Source organism: Natator depressus, chromosome 4 (assembly GCF_965152275.1).
Source record: "Natator depressus isolate rNatDep1 chromosome 4, rNatDep2.hap1, whole genome shotgun sequence".
Lineage (NCBI taxonomy): Eukaryota > Metazoa > Chordata > Testudines > Cheloniidae > Natator > Natator depressus.
In genome coordinates, this window is record NC_134237.1 from 13,729,885 (window position 1) to 13,752,452 (window position 22,568).

Sequence of the window (22,568 nt, forward strand, 5' to 3'; positions counted from 1 at the left end):
TAACACTTCTTTATGTCTTAGAGTTCAGAACTCTATCACACAAGAACCCAAAAACAGAGGGAGACAAAGCAGGCTGCTCCCTAAAGCAGCAAGGAATGACTCACCCTATCTTACTACAGGCTGTCTGACTGCAAACTCGCTGCTGCTAATATTAGGCCCAGCTCACACACTTCACTACAGAGCCCTCTAGCCTGCAAGCAGAACCAGGGGAACCACCCCCTCCCCGAAATTTAAAGTTAAAACCTACAATTTTAACACAGTTTTAATATACCACAGTTTGGACCTCACCGAACCTGTGTAGTTCCTTAATATTTCATATGTTGTGAAAGAGCAGAAGGCACAACAATTGCTAACGGCCAGAATCCAGGGCCCGTACTCACACGACATAGCACCACACTCCTTCTGAAATATCATTGAAAATATTGCCTTGTAAATTAAACTAAGTAGAGAGCATACAGTCTAGGTGGAGAAGTCACAAAAGCCAATAGTCCTGTGGAATTTTTTGTCTTTGCCGGCTGTTCCATTTTCATTTAAACGCCTGTTTTCTCATTGGAACACTAAGTAAGTTTCACTTTCCATGACTCTTAGGAAATGATCAGCCCGCAAATGGGATGTGTGCAGGGAGCTGTCTGGGTGATCTCAAAAGAGAAACTAACCCCGCAGGATTTCTTAAAGTTAAAGCCCTGCAAAATATTTCAGGGGTGGGACAGAGAAAACAGTCAAATTATCTCAATTCCAGTCCCTTAGGGTATGTCTACACTACGAAATTAGGTCGAATTTATAGAAGTCGGTTTTGTAGAAAGCGTTTTTATACAGTCGATTGTGTGTGTCCCCACAGAAATGCTCTAAGTGCATGTAGTCGGCGGAATGTGTCCACAGTACCGAGGCAATCGTCAACTTCCGGAGCGTTGCACTGTGGGTAGCTATCCCACAGCTATCCCACAGTCTCCACCACCCATTTGAATTCTGGGTAGAAATCCCAGTGGCTGATGGGGCTAAAACATTGTTGCGGGTGGTTCTAGGTACATATCGTCAGGCCCCCTTTCCCTCCCTTCTTCCGTGAAAGCAAGGGCAGACAATTGTTTTGCGCCTTTTTTCTTGAGTTACCTGTGCAGATGCCATACCACGGCAAGCATGGAGCCAGCTCAGCTAACCGTCACCGTATGTCTCCTGGGTGCTGGCAGACACGGTACTGCATTGCTACACAGCAGCAGTTTATTGCCTTTTGGCAGCAGACAGGGCAGTATGACAGGTAGCCGTCGTAAACGTAGTCCTGGGTGCTCTTTTAACCGACCTCGATGAGGTCAGGGGCACCTGGGCAAACATGGGAGTGACTCAGCCAGGTTATTTCCCTTTTAAGTTTCGTCTCATGGCGATTGAGTCCTACCGGCAGTGCACTGTCTTTTAATCAGCAGCCAGCAGAAGATGATGGCTAGTCGTCATACTGCACCGTCCTCTGCCGAGCACCCAGGAGATGACGATGGCTAGCGGTTGTACTGTACAGTCTGCTGCCAGCAAGATGTATAAAGATAGATGAAGTGGCTCAGAACAAGAAATAGACCAGATTTGTTTTCTATTCATTTTCTTCTCCCTCCCTCTGTGAAATCAATGGCCTGCTAAACCCAGTTTTGAGTTCTATCCTTGATGTTTTGAGTTCTATCCTTGAGGGGGCCATTCAGTTTCTCACAAAGCCACCCCCTTTGTTGATTTTAATTCCCTGTAAGCCAACCCTGTAAACCATGTCGTCAGTCGCCCCTCCCTCCATCAGAGCAACGGCAGACAATCGTTCCACGCCTTTTTTCTGTGCAGACGCCATACCACGGCAAGCATGGAGTCCGCTCAGATCACTTTGGCAATTAGGAGCACATTAAACACCACACGCATTATCCAGCAGTATATGCAGCACCAGAACCTGGCAAAGCGAAACTGGGTGAGTAGGCGACGTCAGCGCGGTGACAAGAGTGATGAGGACATGGACACAGACTTCTCTCAAAGCACGGGCCCTGGCAATGTGGGCATCATGGTGCTAATGGGGCAGGTTCATGCGGTGTAATGCCAATTTTGGGCTCGGGAAACAAGCACAGACTGGTGGGATCACATAGTGTTGCAGGTCTGGGACGATTCCCAGTGGCTGCGAAACTTTCGCATGCATAAGGGCACTTTCATGGAATTTTGTGACTTGCTTTCCCCTGCCCTGAGGCACAAGAATACCAAGATGAGAGCAGCCCTCACAGTTGAGAAGCGAGTGGCAATAGTTCTGTGGAAGCTTGCAATGCTAGACAGCTACCGGTCAGTCGGGAATCAATTTGGCGTGGGCAAATCTACTGTGGGGGCTGCTGTGATGCAAGTAGCCCACGCAATCAAAGATCTGCTGATATCAAGGGTAGTGACCCTGGGAAATGTGCAGGTCATAGTGGATGGCTTTGCTGCAATGGGATTCCCTAACTGTGGTGGGGCCATAGACGGAACCCATATCCCTATCTTGGCACCGGAGCACCAAGCCGGCGAGTACATAAACCGCAAGGGGTACTTTTCAATAGTGCTGCAAGCTCTGGTGGATCACAAGGGACGTTTCACCAACATCAATGTGGGATGGCTGGGAAAGGTACATGACACTCGCATCTTCAGGAACTCTGGTCTGTTTCAAAAGCTGCAGGAAGGGACTTTATTCCCAGACCAGAAAATAACCGTTGGGGGATGTTGAAATGCCTATAGTTATCCTTGGGGACCCAGCCTACCCCTTAATGCCATGGCTCATGAAGCCGTACACAGGCAGCCTGGACAGTAGTCAGGAGCTGTTCAACTACAGGCTGAGCAAGTGCAGAATGGTGGTAGAATGTGCATTTGGACGTTTAAAAGCGCGCTGGCGCAGTTTACTGACTCAGTTAGACCTCAGCAAAACCTATATTCCCACTGTTATTACTGCTTGCTGTGCGCTCCACAATATCTGCGAGAGCAAGGAGGAGACGTTTATGGCGGGGTGGGAGGTTGAGGCAAATCACCTGGCTGCTGGTTACGCGCAGCCAGACACCAGGGCAGTTAGAAGAGCACAGGAGGGCGCGGTGCGCATCAGAGAAGCTTTGAAAACCAGTGTCATCACTGGCCAGGCTACGGTTCTGTTTGTTTCTCCTTGATGAAACTCCCCGCCCCTTGGTTCACTCTACTTCCCTGTAAGCTAACCACCCTCTCCTCCTCCCTTCGATCACCGCTTGCAGAGGCAATAAAGTCATTGTTGCTTCACATTCATGAATTCTTTATTAATTCATCACACAAATAGGGGGATAACTACCAAGGTAGCCCAGGAGGGGTGGTGGAGGAGGGAAGGACAAGGCCACACAGCACTTTAAAAGTTTAAAACTTTACAACTTATTGAATGCCAGCCTTCTGTTGCTTGGGCAATCCCCTGGGGTAGAGTGGCTGGGTGGCCGGAGGCCCCCCCACTGCGTTCTTGGGCGTCTGGGTGAGGAGGCTATGGAACATGGGGAGGAGGGTGGTTGGTTACACAGGGGCTGTAGAGGCGGTCTGTGCTCCTGCTACCTTTCCTGCAGCTCAACCATATGCTGGAGCATATTAGTTTGATCCTCCAGCAGCCTCAGTATTGAATCCTTCCTCCTCTCATCACACTGCTGCCACCTTTCAGCTTCAGCCCTCTCTTCAGCCCGCCACTTACTCTCTTCAGCCCGCCACCTCTCCTCCTGGTCATTTTGTGCTTTCCTGCACTCTGACATTGTCTGCCTCCTCGCATTCGTCTGTGCTCTGTCAGTGTGGGAGGACAGCATGAGCTCAGAGAACATTTCATCAGGAGTGTGTTTTTTTCACCTTCTGATCTTCGCTAGCCTCTGGGAAGGAGAAGATCCTGTGATTCTTGAAACACATGCAGCTGGTGGAGAAAAAAAAAAGGGACAGTGGTATTTAAAAAGACACATTTTATAGAACAATGGGTACACTCTTTCACGGTAAACCTTGCTGTTAACATTACATACATAGCACATGTGCTTTCGTTCCAAGGTCGCATTTTGCCTCCCCCCAGCATGTGGCTAGCACCTCCATCCTCCCCCCTCCCCGTGGCTAACAGTGGAGAACATTTCTGTTCAGCCACAGGCAAACAGCCCAGCAGGAACGGGCACCTCTGAATGTCCCCTTAAGAAAAGCACCCTATTTCAACCAGGTGGCCATGAATGATATCACTCTCCTGAGGATAACACAGAGAGATAAAGAACGGATGTTGTTTGAACGCCAGCAAACATACACTGCAATGCTTTGTTCTACAATGATTCCTGAGTACGTGTTACTGGCCTAGAGTGGTAAAGTGTCCTACCATGGTGGATGGAATAAGGCTGCCCTCCCCAGAAACCTTTTGCAAAGGCTTTGGGAGTACATCCAGGAGAGCCGCAAATGCCAGGGCAAATTAATCCTTTCACATGCTTGCTTTTAAACCATGTATACTATTTTAAAAGGTACACTCACCAGAGGTCCCTTCTCCGCCTGGCGGGTCCGGGATGCAGCCTTGGGTGGGTTCGGGGGGTACTGGCTCCAAGTCCTGGGTGAAAAACAGTTCCTGGCTGTCGGGAAAACTGGTTTCTCCACTTGCTTGCTGTGAGCTATCTACAACCTCATCATCATCATCTTCCTCGTCCCCAAAACCTGCTTCCATGTTGCCTCCATCTCCATTGAAGGAGTCAAACAACACGGCTGAGGTAGTCGTGGCTGAACCCCCTAAAATGGCATGCAGCTCATCATAGAAGCGGCATGTTTTGGGCTCTGACCCGGAGCGGCCGATTGCCTCTCTGGTTTTCTGGTAGGCTTGCCTCAGCTCCTTAAGTTTCACGCGGCACTGCTTCAGGTCCCTGTTATGGCCTCTGTCCTTCATGCCCTGGGAGATTTTGACAAATGTTTTGGCATTTCAAAAACTGGAACGGAGTTCTGATAGCACGGATTCCTCTCCCCGTACAGCGATCAGATCCCGTACCTCCTGTTCGGTCCATGCTGGAGCTCTTTTGCGATTCTGGGACTCCATCATGGTCACCTCTGCTGATGAGCTCTGCATACTCACCTCTGCTGATGAGCTCTGCATAGTCACCGGCAGCTTGCCACGCTGGCCAAACAGGAAATTGAAATTCAATAGTTCACGGGCCTTTTCCTGTCTACCTGGCCAGTGCATCTGAGTTGAGAGTGCTGTCCAGAGCGGTCACAATAGAGCACTCTGGCATAGCTCACGGAGGCGAATACCGTCTAATTGTGTCCACAGTACCCCAAATTCGACCCAGCAAGGTCGATTTCAGCGCTAATCCCCTTGTCGGAGGTGGAGTAAGGAAATCGATTTTAAGAGCCCTTTAAGTCGAAAAAAAGGGCTTCGTCGTGTTGACGGGTGCAGGGTTAAATCGATTTAATGCTGCTAAATTAGACCTCAACTCCTAGTGTAGACCAGGGCTTAATCCCAAATGTGAGTTGACTCATCTTTGGGGCTTTTAAATATTAACAGAAATACTGCACTTTTTTCCGATTAGTATGTCCTTCACACTTGCACAGAATTTGTAGTGAAAACTTTGGTCCATGTTTCCGAGCAAGATTCCTAAGAGATATGAGAAAACAGGGCACGCTTAATGGAGGGCCAGGAGCTGAGATAATTTGACTCTCTTCTCCCCACTCCTCACCCCACACAATGTTTATTTGTGGCTTTCACTTCAAGAATTTCCCCGGTGTTATTTTGGCCTCGGAGAGCATAAAGGCAGCTCAGCTCCCTGCACACATAGAGGCGAGCATTGATCACTTCCTAAGACTCACTGAAAGTGAAACCGAGTTTGTTGCCTTACGAGAAATCAGGAATTTCAAATAAAAGGGAACAGTTGGCAAAGCAAAACAATGGTCACGTGTTGGGACTTTCCCGCACAGATTGAATAATCTCTGGTTATTTTAGCTGTCATGGCAATAATCAAGACCAATCAGCATCAAGGAGGGAAAAGGCTGAGAGTATAAATGTACACTGGGACACACTTTGTCTCAAGCATTCCTCAACCTCTCCCAGACATCCAAGAATAATACAGAAGAACCTTCGCTCTCATCACCATGAAGGGAACCTGGGCTGTTGTCCTTTGTTCAGTGCTCCTGCTTGCAGCTGAAATTCAAGGTAAGAGGCAGCAGTATCAAAAAAGACGAGTAATACAGTGAGAAAGCCAGAGGTGTGATTAACTGGAGAGCTGTGCAGAATAAACGCTTGGAACTTCCTTTTGTGGCAAAAAAGTGATCTCAGTTCAGGGTTTGTGTTCTACTGCCACTCACAAACATCTGTCCGCTCTGCTCGTGTCTAGAAGGTGTGTGTTGTCCTCACAGGACTCGGACTGATCTGCTTGTATTTAGCAGGGAAATGAATATGACAGTTTTTGGCAGGCTTGGATTTCTGCCCAGACTGTCCCCTAGTTTGTAAGGGTGTGAAATCAGCCTCAGTCTATCATATTTTTGTCTTGTTTTAATCACCAGAGGAAGACAGTTTGGGCCTGATCCAAAGTACATTCAAGTCAGAGGGAACTTTCCCACTGATATCAATGGGTGTTGGATCAGAGCCTTTGTGAGCAACAATGATTTTAGGTCCAACTGCTCCCTCTGTTCATTCACTCCCATCACTTTTACACCAGGGGTGACTCCTGTTTTCCATTGACTCGTGTGAGAGCAGAATCAGGCTCTCTGACTTCAAAACTAACGAGATGAAGGCAAAAGAGTGTAGCGCTTTTTGTGACATTGACCTAATGTAAATATGCACATGGTAACATTGCAGGACAAATGACTCTGCAGCCCTGAGGATGAAATGGAGTGTTTTCAACCTCTCCTTTTCCAACTTAAACATATTTTACTGAAGGCATCTCAGGTATCTAATATCATTCTAATCTCTCTCTCTCATGGCCCATTTCTTTTAGGGCAGCTGGCCTATGGACATGGACGTTGCAGATGCACAGAGAAAGGTTCTGATTTCGTTCATCGAAAAGCCTTAGGAAAAATAGAAGTGTTTCCCAAGAGCTCTTCCTGTGACCATGTTGAGATCATGTGAGTAATAACTGCTCAGATATCGCCACTCAGAGGGGCTGCTTGTTGCAATGGCAGGAAATATGGGGATTTTTCCCCCTTTAACGTAACCCCAGGTTCTGATGTCCATCTCCGTATTCCAAGCAAAGCGAAGTGCAATGAGGCTAGAGACTAAGGCCCAGGTCATCAACTGGTATAATCAACACAGCTTCACAGACTTCAATGGAAATACGCCAACCAAGGACTAGCCTGGAGGGTGGGATTCTCCAGGGCTCTGTGCCTTGTTTAGTCAATGACCCCAGATCTGAACAGGAGCATTTTACACTCTCTTGGGACAGGGTAAATGACTACACAGCTTGTAGGGAATCAGGCCCTGAGGCTAGATGAGAACCTAGATCCCGCTTCCTAGGTGCACATAAATATGTCAGGTAGATCATTCTAATGCTTTAGCTGATTTGAGGTCTTTCGATTTTATATTCACTCCCAGCTCATGGCGACAATGTAGCATATCACTCAGCTCACCAAGGGCTAGACTCCTGCTATTCAGACCCTGATCCTAGATAACAAAGACAATGGTGACCTTTCCATTATATGGAAATAAATTCTGTTTTCTTTGTTCATTTCAGTGCTACAATGAAGCCCACTGGAGAGCAAAGATGCTTGAACCCTAATTCCAAATGGGTACAGAAGATGATGACAACCCTCATCAGGAAAAGGTAGGTTTCCCATCCGTCTGCAAGGAAAAACTCTCATGTGCTTAAGAGCTCACTTTATTCTTATACATCAGTGAGATCCAACTTTGGGCTCAATCGATGGTCACAGCAGTCTCACAGCCTCAGAATCCTGCATTGCAACCCCAGAAAAATGGCATATTTCTTGGGACACAGTATAAGGCATCTGGCGTATACAGAACCCCCCATTGCAGCAATACCCCCTGCTTCACGCAGAAGAGCAGGTCAAATGCACTGCATTGTTTCAAAGGGAACAACAAGTTCATTTAAACAGCCTGTGTGTCTCAGGCTCAGTACTAAACTCACTTGTGCTGAATTTTGGGGATCTTTACCCATGTGTGGGCTTCAAAAGCTGGGAAGAATGGCCACCCTTGATGCCTATTGAGAAATCCCATAATCCTTTAGGACCAGACTGTGCCACATTTACCCTCGCTGAGTAACACCTTACTCCACAAGTCATCCGATAGAAAGCAAAGGGACTATTCACAGAGTAAGGTGCCAATCAGCTTAACCCTGGCAGAATCTGGTCCTTTAAATGTAACCTACTGTTCTACCAAGTACTCGATGGCCCTGGTTCTGATGTGACTTAAACTGGTGTAAATCAGAAGTAAGTCCAATGGAGTGGCACAGCGTAAAGCTAGCGTGAGAGGAAAATCAAGCCCTTCTGTATGTGAAATCCAGAAAGAAAAATTCTAAAGGATAAAGTTCCCACTGTGTTTTATTTTGACAGGTCTTCACAAAGCACTCACCGGTAAAGGGGAAGAGCTAAAGATCACTTCAACAGAGGTGAGATTTTAGGATTTCAGCGCTTCAGGCTCCCTCTCCAATGAGCAATGAACTTGAGTCTGCTTCCTCCACCTGGCTCTTCGACTTTTAAAATACAAATGCTGCAGTGAGGCAAGTTGTTCCCAACATACAGTCGTTGCATCCATTAAGGTAACATCTGGGCAGTGACATCATCTCAACACTGTGATTGAACATCAGCATGTCACGGCAGGACGTGCAGTGAGGCAAATGTAACCTCAGTAATCCTACTGGCAAACCAGTGACAGTAAAGGCCCAGTTTGTCTGTGGGCTCTCCTGGTGGCTATAAGTGGTAATAGATTGCTTCTGCTTATCTAATTAGCAAAGGTTTCTTTGAGCCACATGGTTGGGTTATTATATAATTATAATCATAACTTGGAGATACAAATATTCTCAGGTAACACATACTAAGAATTCCAGTTTATTTTTTCTAGCAGATTTGAAATTAACTTAATTCTTAGATATACATGTTCCATGTTCATTTATATAATATAACACATGCTTGTTGTTCTAGGATATGTGTAACATTTGTGTGTAGGCTTTATAAATAAAATTGAAGAAGGCTTATAATCTAAAGCCTATCACACTGTGTGTTTAACTGATGTATAAACATTTATTACATAGATTAAATGGATCTGATCTTGATGAAATGTAATATAACAAATGCATGTAATATAGTATTGACAAACATTCCTTGTGTTAGACTTCTCCTTTTAAAGATACACCAATTAAAGTGAATAAAAGACACCGAAAGTTGTAACAGTTGCCTTGGAGTTTGTACTATGTAATCATTCATGAGCTGAAATTTCATTCATAGTGCTAGATATATTTACAGTTGAGTAACTCCATCTGAGAATTAATGCTAATATCCTACCATATTAATTTGATAAAAATTCACGTATAGAAAGCTCAATGCTTGCGTCCATTCATTCACACTCCAGTGAAGCAATATCCAACCAACAGAACTTTCTCCAGTCCTCCTCCTACAGCTCTAATACCAGAACGGCACCCCATCCCCACTGATCTCCTCACCTTTCCCTGTCACCCCAAAGAAAACACTGGAAGAATAGATAAGCATTGCAGCTTCACCTGAAGGTCAACACATTTGGCCTTTGGCAAAGTGGGGCAGGAAAGCTAGTGCCACACTGGAGGGCACCTCCCTGAAGAGGCTCTGGGCCTGATTCCTCTTTACATTGCAGCTCTTCCTCTCTACAGTGGGGGGGAGGGATAGCTCAGTGGTTTGAGCATTGGCCTGCTAAATTCAGGGTTGTGAGTTCACTCCTTGAGGGGGCCATTTAGGGATCTGGGGCAAAAATTGGGGATTGGTCCTGCTTTGAGTAGGGCGTTGGACTAGATGACCTCCTGAGGTCCCTTCCAACCCTGATATTCTATGATTCTTTGCCTTGGTGTGGCAGTGCAAAGGGGCTGAGATGTGCATCCCTATCCTGTGACACAAAGGAGCTGGTCCCAGAAGAGCAGCACAGGGGCCCAGATCCTCCAGAGTATTTAGGTACCTAATTTCTATTGATTTCAGCAGGAACTAGGTGCCCAACTCATTTGGGGAACTGGGCCTGCCGGTCCCATCTGGAATCCCCCCTCCTCTGGCCAGGGCAGCTCTTTCTCTTTAATGCAACTAATTCCTATTAAGCAGGAAGACTTTAATGAATAGCTCAGTGATTTGAGCATTGGCCTGCTAAAAACCCAGGGTTGTGAGTTCAATCCTTGAGGGAGCTATTTAGGCATCTGGGTCAAAAATTGGGGATCGGTCCTGCTTTGAGCAGCGGGTTGGACTAGATGATCTCCTGAGGTCCCTTCTGACCCTGATATTTTATGATTCTGCACCTATCACTGTGCCTGCCCCAAGGAGCGCCACCTCTCGTGCTGGCCTTGCTGCCCAGCACTCTCCTGCGCCCTCTGCCTGTAGGGGGCGCAGGCGGCTCCCAGCGCTCGCAGGAGACCAGACTCCGAACAACGCACGAGCGGTCGCTTTTGGAATAAGTTTGCCCCTCTGCCGCTCCCCTAGCGCCGGGAGCCAAGATGGCGGCGCCCAGTGGTAGCTCACGTGGTCATTCCGGGAGGGGCAGAGCGTCTCGAAGGCAGTAGCGCCCCGGCTCCAGCAGCCATGTCCGGCCGCAACAACAACAAGCTGCCCAGTAACCTGCCCCAGCTGCAGAACCTGATCAAGCGGGACCCGCCGGCTTATACCGAGGAGGTGAGAGAGCGAGCCCCCCCGCCGCGCCAGGGGAGGGGGGGTCAGACCCACGCACAGCCCCCAGGATGCCCCTGGGCCCCAGCCCCCCCATCCTCGGTGCGCAAGGACGAGGTCTCTGTGCCTTCTTAATAAAAACCCCCTTTCTCTTGGGAGGCCCGGAGGGCAGTGACGCCGCTTGGTGTGGCCTGTGGGGGCCAGAGAGGGACAAGGCGCGGGAGGTAATATCTCTTAATGGACCAGCTTCTGCTGGGGGAAGGTGCAGGCTGGCGAGCTTCACAGGACGCCCCTTCGGATCTGGGGAAAGTAACCAGAGTGACCCCCCCCCCCCCCAGTCGGTGTCACGCCCACAGCGCGATCCCCCCCTGCCCCCACAGGGCGGTATGTTCTTGCTCACACAGGGCGTGTGTACCTGGCGATAACTAGTTGGACGAGGAGGGGAGTGAGATCCTAGTGGTGACGAGGCACTGTGCTTCTCAGCTCGGCTGGCCACATGCAGGTGCTTGGTCTGCAATGCCTGGAGTTAGGTGTTTTGATGTAAAAACGCCCTTTTCCCCCGTTAAGGTATAGCTGCCTTCACTAGAAATGGTGGCATATAAGGCAAAACTCCTTCTCCTTCTCACATGGGGCTGGACCCCTTAAACTCAATGTGACTTTACATGCTTCAAGTTAGGCATGTGCTAAAGCATCAAGCTGAGCCAGGGCTGTAGCCCTGGTCTAGACACCTTTTGCTAGCAATTTAACTGTTTTAGTTAGGGTTATCTTTTTACCAGTATAGTTAGACCAGTATAAAGGTGCCTTATGCTTGTGTGATTTGTTTGTTTCCCTGTACAGGAATAGCTATGCCATTATAAAGCACTGCTATACTAATGTAACTGCATCCATAGGGGTGACCGGCAGTTCTACTGCGAAGTCTGTACCAGTATAGTTAATATGGTACAACTTTTGTGTGTAGATCAATGCCTAGGAGAGACTTGAAAAGTTGCCTTAGGGCTTGTGTACTCATGGAAGTATTAAGGAACAGCTATTGCACCTTATTCAGAGTTGTTGTACAAGCATTGGTGAACCCTTAAACTGCCGTCTTGCCATCTCTTTAGCTTCTTAAAAAAGCTAGAAGTAACTTTATGCTAGCCCTGAGTCCCCTTACCAGTTCTTGTAGTCTTACAATTACCTATTCCTTTTTAAAATAAAAACTCCCCTTTTGCTACTGAAAGTCATACCCAGGCATCTGAAACTGATGGATGGTAGGGGAGACATCAAAACTGGCAAGACACTTGGGGTAGTCTGCATTACCTTGCTACGTCGGCACAGCTGCACCATGTCTGGGGAAGATGTGCTATGCCGATAGGAGAGCGCTCTCCCGTCGGCATAGTTACTCCACCTCCACAAGAGGCAGAAGCGATGTTGTTGGCAGGAGAGCATCTCTTGCTGACTTAGCACTGGTGTGGCTAGAACTTAGGTGGATGGCATTTGTGTCGCTCAGGGGGGTGGCTTTTTCAAACCCCTGAGCGAGGTAAGTTACCTCAACTTAAGCGGTAGTGTAGATGAGCTCTAAGCGTTGTCAGATGCACAAGAAGAGAAACTGTAAATATATTTCTACTCTCTCAATGGGTGTTAAAGACTGTTACCCTGCTGGCATATGCATGGTCCAAGATAGTGTCTCTGCCAGTGGGATAATCATGTTGAACATTAACTTTGGCGCGGGGGAACTGTTCTGTTTGATCCTTGATGTTAAACACAGCCATTCTCACAATGTACATATGGTCAATAGGTCTGGATACCTTCCTTGCTGTTCCATCTCCCCTGTGGTTAGAGGTTGAGTTGCAACCAGAATTTTAAACCTCAGGAATTCTCAGGATGATTGTTTAATCATCCTGGCATTATGCAACACCGGTCTCCCTCCTGCCTGTAGGCAATGTGAATGCATTATACCTTCACTGCAGCTATTTGTGCTTTATCAGCTTCTGATGCATACTCTTCTGGACAGGGACTGTGCTCTGCTGCTCCCCAGTCCTGCAAAGACTTAAGCCTGTGCTTGACTACTCACAGTGCATAAAGTCTTTGCAAGGTCAGGGCCTGGGGGTCCACACAGTTTCTAGCAGAACGGTAAACTAATTTTGATTGGTGCCTCTGTGCCCCACTGTAAATATTAATATCTCACCCTAATAAGAGACTTACTCCCATCTCACATGGATAAGCTGTTAAAGTCACATCCGTGAGACGCTTGAGATGTATCATCAAAAGCTGCTTGGCTTGAATGTCGCAGGGAAAATATAATTATATATTTAAAGGGACTCAGTGCCATTTCAGGGGGCATGGAGCAGTGTTCACGTCCGCTCCCCTTCAGTACCCTGGCCAAGCTGGGGAAGCTAATGATCCCACCAGCAGATGAATCCTGGTCACATGCCACCTGAGGCATGTTGCGCATATGCTAAAAAGAGTGCCATTTTGGGGGGGATTTTCTGACATGAATGGGTTTCTATGGGCCTGATCCTGTACCACTGAAGTCACTGAGAGTTTTGCTGCTGTTTTCAGGTGGAGCAGAATGGGGGCCTTAGATCTCTTGATATTGAGAAGCTGTCGTATCCAGTAATGACAACTAAGAGTGAAATGGCATATTTGTGTTTCAGTTTCTCCAGCAGTATCGTCACTACCAGTCCAATGTGGAGATTTTCAAACTCCAGCCTGATAAGCCCAGTAAGGAGCTGGCTGAATTGGTGATCTTCTTAGCACAGGTAAAATTCTGTAATTCTAGGAAAAACAAACAAATTGAACTATTAAAAGGTGACCTGCAAAACCTTTCCCCACAATGAAATAATTGTAAGCTATATACAAATGGCCCATATAGCTAGGAGCAGGTGACAAATAACAGATGAAAAGATTTTAACAATATATTTTTTAAAATTTCCATTCTCCAGTGTTGCTTTCTGTGGTTTACAGTATAAAATGGTAAAAACAAAACATTTTAAAAACTGAACTGTTTATTTAAAAAACAAACAAACAATAACCCAGTTGTGCCCCATTGACGGACTACATTGCTTCAGCAGAATTTTTAATAGGTGCGTTGCTTCAGAATGTTTCAGGAACATCATAGTGGTGCCAAATAGAACTTGTTACTCATAATTATCTTATTTTTGGAATGGGTGTTCCAGATCACCTTTAAATGCAGATTTTACAGCACTCTTAATCCTTTAATAAAGAAGTGAGCTTTTATGTAGGAAGTTAATATGATAGAAACTTCAGCATTCAAAGATATATTGCACATCAACAAAATTTGAAAAAGTTAGTTGTCATTTAATGTATATTTGGTTAAGGGGTATATTTTTACGGAGTCAGATTCACCTCTCAGGCAAATATACCATTGTTACACTGTTAGAGTTTATTATAGGGACTTCAATAAAGATTTTGTTTTTTGAAACAGGTTGGGCACTGCTATCCAGAACATCTTGTTGATTTTCCACAGCAGCTGAAAGAACTGCTTTCTTACAATCACACCGTTTTGGATGCAGATCTTCGAATGGTAAATCTGACATTTAAAGCACTGATATTTATTGCTAAGGTCTTTAAGAGGATTCTGTAAAGAATTTTATTTTACAGTATAAGCAAGGACTTGCATTGTCCAAAGTGACTATTAATTTTGTGTGCCTCAGTTTTTCAGTGTCAAGCTTTCTGAAAGTTGGACTCCTTCAAGATGCCTCAAATTGGGCATCCAAAAATCAAGGCCAGAGTGGTCAGTTTGGTAGAGAAGTGGTACCCTCGTTTTGAGGACCACCACAGAGTTAGCCACTCTGGGCTCCAGGAGCACATCTTTGCCCTGATCCTTCAAAGACTGTTCACAGTAAATTAAGCATGTGTATTAGTCTTGTTGACTTCGCTGGAACTACTTGTCGGGTGTAAAATTAAGCATGTGTAAAAGTCTGAAAAGGATTTGGGCCTGACTCTTTTTCTTTGTAGATGAATAATAAATGCTCTTGTCTCAGTCATTTTCAGATTGTGATTCTGGTCACTTCTTTGTTGCAGACATTTTGCAAAGCTCTGATCTTATTAAGAAACAAGAATCTAATAAACCCTACAAGTTTGCTGGAACTCTTCTTTGAACTCCTGCGCTGCCATGATAAACTTCTACGGAAAGTAAGCTGCAGAATAAGAATTGGTTTTATGTCCTTGGTGAGCCTCTTGTTAATGTTTTCCCCTCTCTTATGAGAAGGAAACACAAGTAATTCAGCAGTACCAGACAGCCTGTTCGGTCTTCCAGGTAGCTAAATATATAATCTTATTGTAGTTCTGTTGGTTCCAGTAGCGAAGATTTTAGTGTATTTGGGCTTTTAGCAGTTTGATGTGCCTGTGACCAGCTATTATGGAGATGGACACTCAGGGATAAATACAATGAGTATGAAAGGGCCAGCTTTAGAAACCTGAAAGGTGAGATGAAATCGAGACCTCAAAAGGCTGGGGTGGGGATTGGCCGTTCATTGAGGGTTATGGGCTTGGTTCCTAGAAGTTCTGAGTATTTTCTGGTGTCCCTGACTTCCTGGGGCCTGAGCAGCTGTAACTCCTTGTGTGGGCTCATGTGCCACTCATTTAAGATTTAGTGGAAAAATCATTCCGATGATGGTGTTGGGACATTCCCCAGGGTGCGATCTGAACCGCTGGACTGCTGTATCCTCTTAGCTCTCCAGCCTGGGATCCCTTTTACACTGCTTTGCTGAGGAACAGCAATCCCTCCAGGCTCTGTTCACTCTCAGCCACCAGCAGGCAAAGTCACTCCTAGCTGAGTACATGACTGCTATGCTTAGCCAGCCGTGAATTACATACAGAGAGGCACCCACATATCCCTCAGCTCCAGCCTTGCTCCCCAGAAGTGTACGTCTCATACTGCTCAGTAGCCCACTGGACAGTACAAGTTCATAGGTAGTTCGTCATTCCAACAAGGGGTAATAAGTATGCACCAGGCTTATTGACCTAAGTAGAGATTCCCAAGCACTTCTACCAAAACACACTGGTTTAGATAAAACACAAAAGAAGTTTATTAACTAGAGAAAGATAGATCTTAAGTGATAAGCTCTAGAAGTCAGAATTGGTTACAAGAGAAATAAACAGATAAACATGCAAGCTAATTCCTAAATTTTACTAAGGCTAATAAGCTTAAAAGCAAAAGATGTGTCTCACTGTGAGTTGCAATACATTTCCAGGCTGGGTCCCCCCGCCTCCCCGCACTTTGCTCAGTTCTCTGAGAGTCGTTGCTGTCATGAGCAGAGAGATGGAAGGAGGAGAGAGGTGGCTAGGGACATTCCCCCTCGCCGCCTTCTTACACCCTAGCCCTTTGTGCTGGAAACAGCCTTGCTGGATCATAGGGACAGGCAGTTCCATTGTGTACGTGAGCGGCAAACTGTCCTTTGGATGAATTGTAAATTTCTTGTTTGCAACTCCTCGCTACCCCCTCCTTTCTGGAGAATGTCCAATCAAGCTGGTAATGACTCTTTAGCACTTTGCTGGCATGCTAGGGTATCTTTGTCTCTGAGAAATTGAGTTGTGGACGTTACCCAGAACTCCAACATGTTTCAGTAACCATCATAATTTTACATGCAAGTGTTGTTGCACACATTTCAACAGGATCATAATATTCAGCAGATTGAGTTTTCAAATGATACTACACAAGGCATACTTTGTACAAAATATAACCATATAAAAGTGGTGAATGTGGGCTACAGCGTGTCATAGGTGTACTAGGAATAAACATAATTACATTGATTTAAAAATCAACATATCTGACCTCTCTTGGAGATACTGTGGATAATTGTCTAGGCATAAGTTAGAATGTGTTCTACATTCCTAAATGATACTAATTTCTGGAATGGAATTCAGGAGTTTATTCCTAAAGTTATGAGATAGACAGTCCTATTCACTGAGGCCTTTTCTGTTGTAGGTGCAGCACCCAAACAGGAACTCCTGAGTTCTTTAGGGAAACTTGTAAATGAAAAGCGCTGCTGGGCATAAACATATTTAAATGCCTTCTTTGTTGCAGAAAGATTTATCACTGACTGGAATCAAACTTGCTACAACAATCAGTCAAACAGACCAGTCAAAACTTAGCTGAATTTGCAAAAGAAATTTCAGCAATACAAGTTTTTCTTTTTTTTTTTTTTTAAATTACAGCTATATTTGATGTTGTTCAATTCTCTATGGTTTTTATTCTGCAAAGACTGTGGTCTTGTCTACATAAGGAAATCGTGCAGAATAGGTATTCCACATTAACTCCCCATGTGAACGCTCTTCTTCTCCTTTTGTGGTTTAACTTAGGGGTTGTCTAGATGAATCGTATGCCGCAAGCTAGGGTGTAAATCTACATTGCATTAGTGTGCTGTCTGTGTGGACCCTGCTACCACACATGAAAAGTTCCCTAGTGCGCATTGACCTGCTCTGCTTTGAAACAGGACTAGATGAAAGTGCCCTACGGGACTTGTAGGATGTGGTAGTAGGGTCTGCAGTGATAGTGTGTAGCAGGCTTGTGCACTGTAGATTTATAATCCAACTTGCTACCCACTCACTGTTCATCAAACCGTTACTTCACTTTGGAAGTGGATTAAGGTTAAGTGCAAAAAATCACTCAGTGCAAAATAGGAGGGTCCACACGGGAGACTAGTGCAGCATAGCTATTGTTCTTTAAAGTCACACCCTAGTTTATTCCACACTAACATCCCCTTGTAGCATCCCCTCTGTGTGCCGTGAGTAGCCCTATTGAAGTTAGCGGGACCATTTGCCATGTGTGAAGTTAAACACATGAATAAATCTTTGTGTAGGATTGGGGCCAATGACTTTTTTTTTTCTCTCTCCCAACTGTGGCTTTGGAAAAAACTTCTTTGCCATAGTGACTGGCGCTCTCCTTGCATGGTAGTACTAATGGGCTTTAGGGAATTAACTTTGTAGGCTGCAGAGTGTAAACACTTCACTTTACCGTGCATGTCACTGTTTGTTTACAGACTTTATATACTCACATTGTGACAGACATCAAGAATATAAATGCTAAACACAAGAACAATAAAGTGAATACAGTAAGTATGCTGGCTTCCAGGTTTACTTTGAATGAATGTTTTTTATTATGAAAACTTTTTCAAACTCGCTCATAATTTTCCCAATTTTTTCTTCTTAAGGCACTGCAGAACTTCATGTATACTATGTTAAGAGACAGCAACCCCACTGCGGCCAAGATATCTCTGGATGTGATGATCGAACTATATAGAAGGAATATTTGGTGAGTTTGATTGCACAGAATTGGTTCTCGATTATTCTGGGGAAACCCAGGATGGGTAAAAATCTGATTTAAAAAAAAAAATACTTTTTTATTTAAATTTGAAATGGACAACTTTTGTTAAGGCCTAAACATACTGCAATCTATTACAATCATTTAAACTAAACACAAAAAAATAATATTAAGAAGTACATCTTTGCTGCCTAATTCTAAAGAAAGTCAGACCACTGCACTGGTGGAAGTCACTGGCTAAGTACCTGAAACCAGAGTTTGTTGAAGGGCTAACTCAGCTTTTCACAGCAGTAGCCTCTATTGCATGCACTGAGAGAATATTTTCTTCATTTCAGTTTATTCAGCTAGTTCAGGTCAATGACTATTTTATTCATAGGTAGAAAACAAATTGGGAGTTGAAAAAGCAGAGAAGCTTGTTTTCCTCTTCCAATCTATGAATAAAAATTAAGTGGGAGAGGATGAGATCTCCTAGTTCTAAAATCTTGAGAGACATGGTGGCAATCAATTCAGTTCGCTAATTACAGATAATACTTCTTTAGTTTAATAAGTCAGTTAGTTTTAAATGCAAAACATGTTTTGATAAACTTTTTTCCTTTTGTATCCAGCATGTTTAAGATAGCTTTAACGAACGAAAAACATCTTAAAATGCTGTTTTTGTGCATTTTAATTGATTTTTGAATTTCCATCCAAATAGATCTTACACAAATCATAAGCAAAAAACAATCATCTAATAAATAAGAAATGTTATTTGTTGCTTTCTAACGTAACAGAAAATGTAAAAATTAAGAATCTGAATACATGTATTTTAAGCAATATAATTGTTTAAATAAATGTGTCTAGAGGTAGTGCATCTTCCTGGTTAGAAAAAAGAAGCATCAAGTGTGATGTAAAGGCTATATTTTTTGCAAATCAACCTGTTTTAATGGTTCCCAACCAATAAGAATCAATCTTTCTTTTAAAATCATAGAAGGTTAGGTTTGGAAGGGACCTCAGGAGGTCATCTAGTCCAACCCCCTGCTTGAAGCAGGACCAATCCCCAATTTTTGCCCCAGATCCCTAAATGGCCCCCTCAAGGATTGAACTCACAACCCTGGGTTTAGCAGGCCAATGCTCAAACCACTGAGCTATCCCTCTTTTGGAAAATAACAAAAAGGTACAAATGCAAAACAAGTTTAAAATTGTTTATTTAAATCAAGGTTTTCCACTTGCTGATCTCAGTCATGATTTTAATCACAGATTTTAATTGCTTTGATTTTAAATCAGTGCACCCTGGGGCAATCCATTTGTAGTATGGTTGTATTGTGTTTTGTAGAACACAGTCTAGAAGGCAGAAATGACTGAGAGGCTTTGCAGGAGAAGGTGCGTAGGAAGAATCTTAGACGTTTTCCTTTTAAGAACAATAAACAAGTATACTTCAAACCATCAACCAAAACCTGTACATACACATGCTTTCTTGAGCCTCTCTATTGATGCATTAAATCTTGAATATAGTTCTGTTGTATAGTAAGTCGTGAAGTCCAACTATGGCTGATGTCCAAGCCCTTGGGTACATTTGCGGCAGTGTGTATAGTGCATGTAGCTCCATGCAGTGGGGAAAGGCGCCGGCAGGGAGGAGGTAGCGGGACACTACGCTGCTAAAAAATATCAGTGTAGACCTGGGAGGCACTGCTTGGGTGCGTCAAGAATGTGTAGGGTATTTCCCGAAGTTTGTGGCGTGTTTTGTACTCTACTTGCCTAAGCAGTGTCTCCCCAGCGACACTGATATTTACAGCCGTGCTAGCCGGGTGCGCGCTGTCTGTATTCTACACACTGCTGCAAGTGTAGATGTACTTCAAGAGAAGAAATAGGATTTGCATGGTTAGGATTTGAAAAGAAGCCTGTACATAGATGCTACGTGCTTGGTGAATTAATATTTTTAGTTGTGAGTTGGTTTTCCGGAGTAAAAGCAAGCGTCGTTTTGAATAAGCAGGAGGCGGAGTAAGCGCCAAGATGGCGATGTATTAGAAGAAAAACAGAACTTTGAGTATTAATGGAGTAACACAGATGTTTACTGATTCCACTGCTGCCTTAGCTCTGGTGCTGCTGCTCTCAGCAGATGTTTCACAGTGAGGAATAGCAAGGGAAGATCTTCATTCGCCCATTGTTTTAGGTTTTAATTATCCCTAAGTGTGTGTCGGTTGGTCGGGGGGGAGTTGTCACCTAACTCGTACGTACCACCTTTTAACCTCCTGGTCCTGCCATGGGAACTGTACAGATGAGAAATACTGCTCCTTTTGAGCATTTGCTGCCTCTTTGGGATCTCCCCAGTGTTCTGCAGGGGTGGTTTGCACAGCCCTTCTTTCCTTATTCCAGGCAGAATTCCTAGGGACTTCAGCAGGAGTTCAGCCTGACTGTGTGCGGCAGGACTCCTTTTACAGAAAGGAGAGATAACAGCTGGTGCATGAGGCACATTGGCAGAGTGTGTTTGGGCTTCAGGAGCTTTGTTCATGGGCTGATCTTGGATATACCATGAATCTGTTGGACAGGCAGGCAGATAAGTCAGGCACGGCCACAATGGGTCTGCCAGCTCTAGAACAGCAGCGTAATAATGCCTCTGGTACAATGGAGGGGAAAGAAATATTGCAATAGAGTAAAAACTGGGAAACCTTAAAATATATAGATGACCATCTTACTTATAGACTCATAGGCTTTAAGGCCAGAATGGACCATCATGATCATCTACTTGGGCCACAGAACCTCACCCACCCACTCCTCTGGCTGAATGACTGAAGTTTTCAAATCATGATTTAAGACTTCAAGTTACAGAGAATCCACCATTTACTCCAGTTCAACCCAGCAAGTGACCCCTGTCCCAGGCTGCAGAGGAAGGCGAAAAACGTCCAGGGTCTCTGCCAATCTGACCCGGGGGAAAATTACTTCCTGATGTCACATATAGTGATCAGTTAGACCCTGAGCATGTGGGCAAGACTCACCAGCCTGACACCTGGGAAAGAATTCTGTGTAGTAACTCAGAACCCTTCCCATGTCGTGCCTCATCTCCAGCAGTTGGGGATATTTGCTACCAGCAGTTGCAGATGGGCCATGTGCCATTGGAGGGAATGGTATGATGAGATTGCCTACATCATACCTTCCCCTTTTAAGGACAGGGCTTTTGCAGTATTGCTAAATAGCTTTATAGGTATTTAAGAGTCAGCTCAAATTCAGTTCAGGGCCAACAGAATTTATAAATCTCTCTTAGAGGTTGTTTCTGTCAAACCTTTCCAGTAGCTTTTGTAATGAAAGCCAAATCTCTCTGCATTTAATTTTAACAGGCAATGTCTTATTACCTGAAGTATCTTTTACTGTGGGGCCTGTCATTGCTTTTATGGAGTCATCTTCGTTGTCAAAGTGCAATTGTGTGGTGTTCTCCAGTGTGAACTTAGATAAAGCATATATGCTTCTGGGTATCTAGACCTGATCATTTTCGTGTAGGAAAAATGACAACAAATGGAACGGAGAAACATCATCTCTTGGTTTGCATTTGAAATCGCTGATGGTGTGATGAAAGCAGCTAGTATTGTGGGATTTGTTTCCAGTGAATCTGCTTTGCATTAAATCTACCATGATGTTTTGTTTTTTAAAATCAGCAAACTTCTTGGTGAAGGTACGTTAATGTTTTGCTTATTTCAGGAATGATGCCAAAACAGTCAATGTTATCACAACAGCCTGCTTTTCCAAAGTCACAAAGGTGGGTGGAAATCGATCTGAAATTCCAGTATATTTTGCTTCAGCTGTTTTTGCCATATCTGTCTGTCATATATAAAAAATGTATTTGTGCAACTTCCTTTCTATACAGTAGAACCTCAGAGTTACGAACACCTTGGGAACGGAGGTTGTTCCTAACTCTGAACAAAACGTTATGGTGGTTCTTTCAAAAGTTTACAACTGAACATTGTCTTAACACAGCTTTGAAACTTTACCATGCAGAAGAAAAATGCTGCTTTTAATTGTCTTAATTTCAATGAAACAAGCACAGAAACAATTTACTGTGTCAAATCTTTTTTAAACGTTCCCATTTTTTTAAATAGTTTACGTTTAACGCAGTACTGTACTGTATTTCCTTTTTTCTGTTTTTGGTCTCTGCTGCTGCCTGATTGTGTACTTCTGGTTCCAAATGAGATCCATATAAGCCCATAAAGTAAAATCTAACATTATGAACTTCTGGTGTTCATAACTCTGCTGTTTGTAACTCTGAGGTTCTACTGTAATTATTCACGAAGGTGTTTCATTAACTTTTGGCTACAAATAGCTGGAGCACATCTTAATTTATTTCTGATGTAGAGAAATAGATTTGTCACTTCTGCCCACAGAGCTGCAGCGATAGAAGTTAGTAGCCTAGCTATTGCTGGCTGGTGTGAGAGTCCGTACCCCCTCACGCTGGGCAGTGCTAGCCAAAAGGGACTCTTGGGAGCATTGCCTCACGTTGATCGGCACTGTTGCGCTTTCTCAGCTCCAACAGTGAAAATAACTGGTATCCCAGCTGCCCGATCCCAGAAACAGCCCTGTA

At 44.5% G+C, this 22,568-nt stretch overlaps 2 protein-coding genes across 2 annotated transcripts in view; both read left to right on the forward strand.

Annotated features, from left to right (window-relative positions):
* The first annotated feature begins 6,002 nt into the window (after nt 1-6,002).
* Nucleotides 6,003-8,746, forward strand: LOC141985749 (C-X-C motif chemokine 10-like). The gene is made up of 4 exons (XM_074949938.1): nt 6,003-6,127; nt 6,912-7,038; nt 7,644-7,733; nt 8,479-8,746. The coding sequence occupies exons 1-4, from the start codon at nt 6,067-6,069 to the stop codon at nt 8,501-8,503; spliced, it is 303 nt and encodes a 100-aa protein (XP_074806039.1). The 5' UTR covers nt 6,003-6,066; the 3' UTR covers nt 8,504-8,746.
* A 1,885-nt stretch (nt 8,747-10,631) lies between these two features.
* The window catches only part of SDAD1 (SDA1 domain containing 1), a 35,649-nt gene continuing 23,712 nt past the window's right edge, over nt 10,632-22,568 (forward strand). Inside the window, exons 1-7 of the mRNA XM_074950443.1 lie at nt 10,632-10,764; nt 13,392-13,496; nt 14,183-14,281; nt 14,782-14,892; nt 17,742-17,813; nt 17,913-18,013; nt 21,692-21,749. Of these exons, the coding sequence (XP_074806544.1) occupies nt 10,675-10,764; nt 13,392-13,496; nt 14,183-14,281; nt 14,782-14,892; nt 17,742-17,813; nt 17,913-18,013; nt 21,692-21,749 (636 nt within the window). The 5' untranslated portion in view covers nt 10,632-10,674. The remainder of the gene's footprint in view (nt 10,765-13,391; nt 13,497-14,182; nt 14,282-14,781; nt 14,893-17,741; nt 17,814-17,912; nt 18,014-21,691; nt 21,750-22,568) is intronic.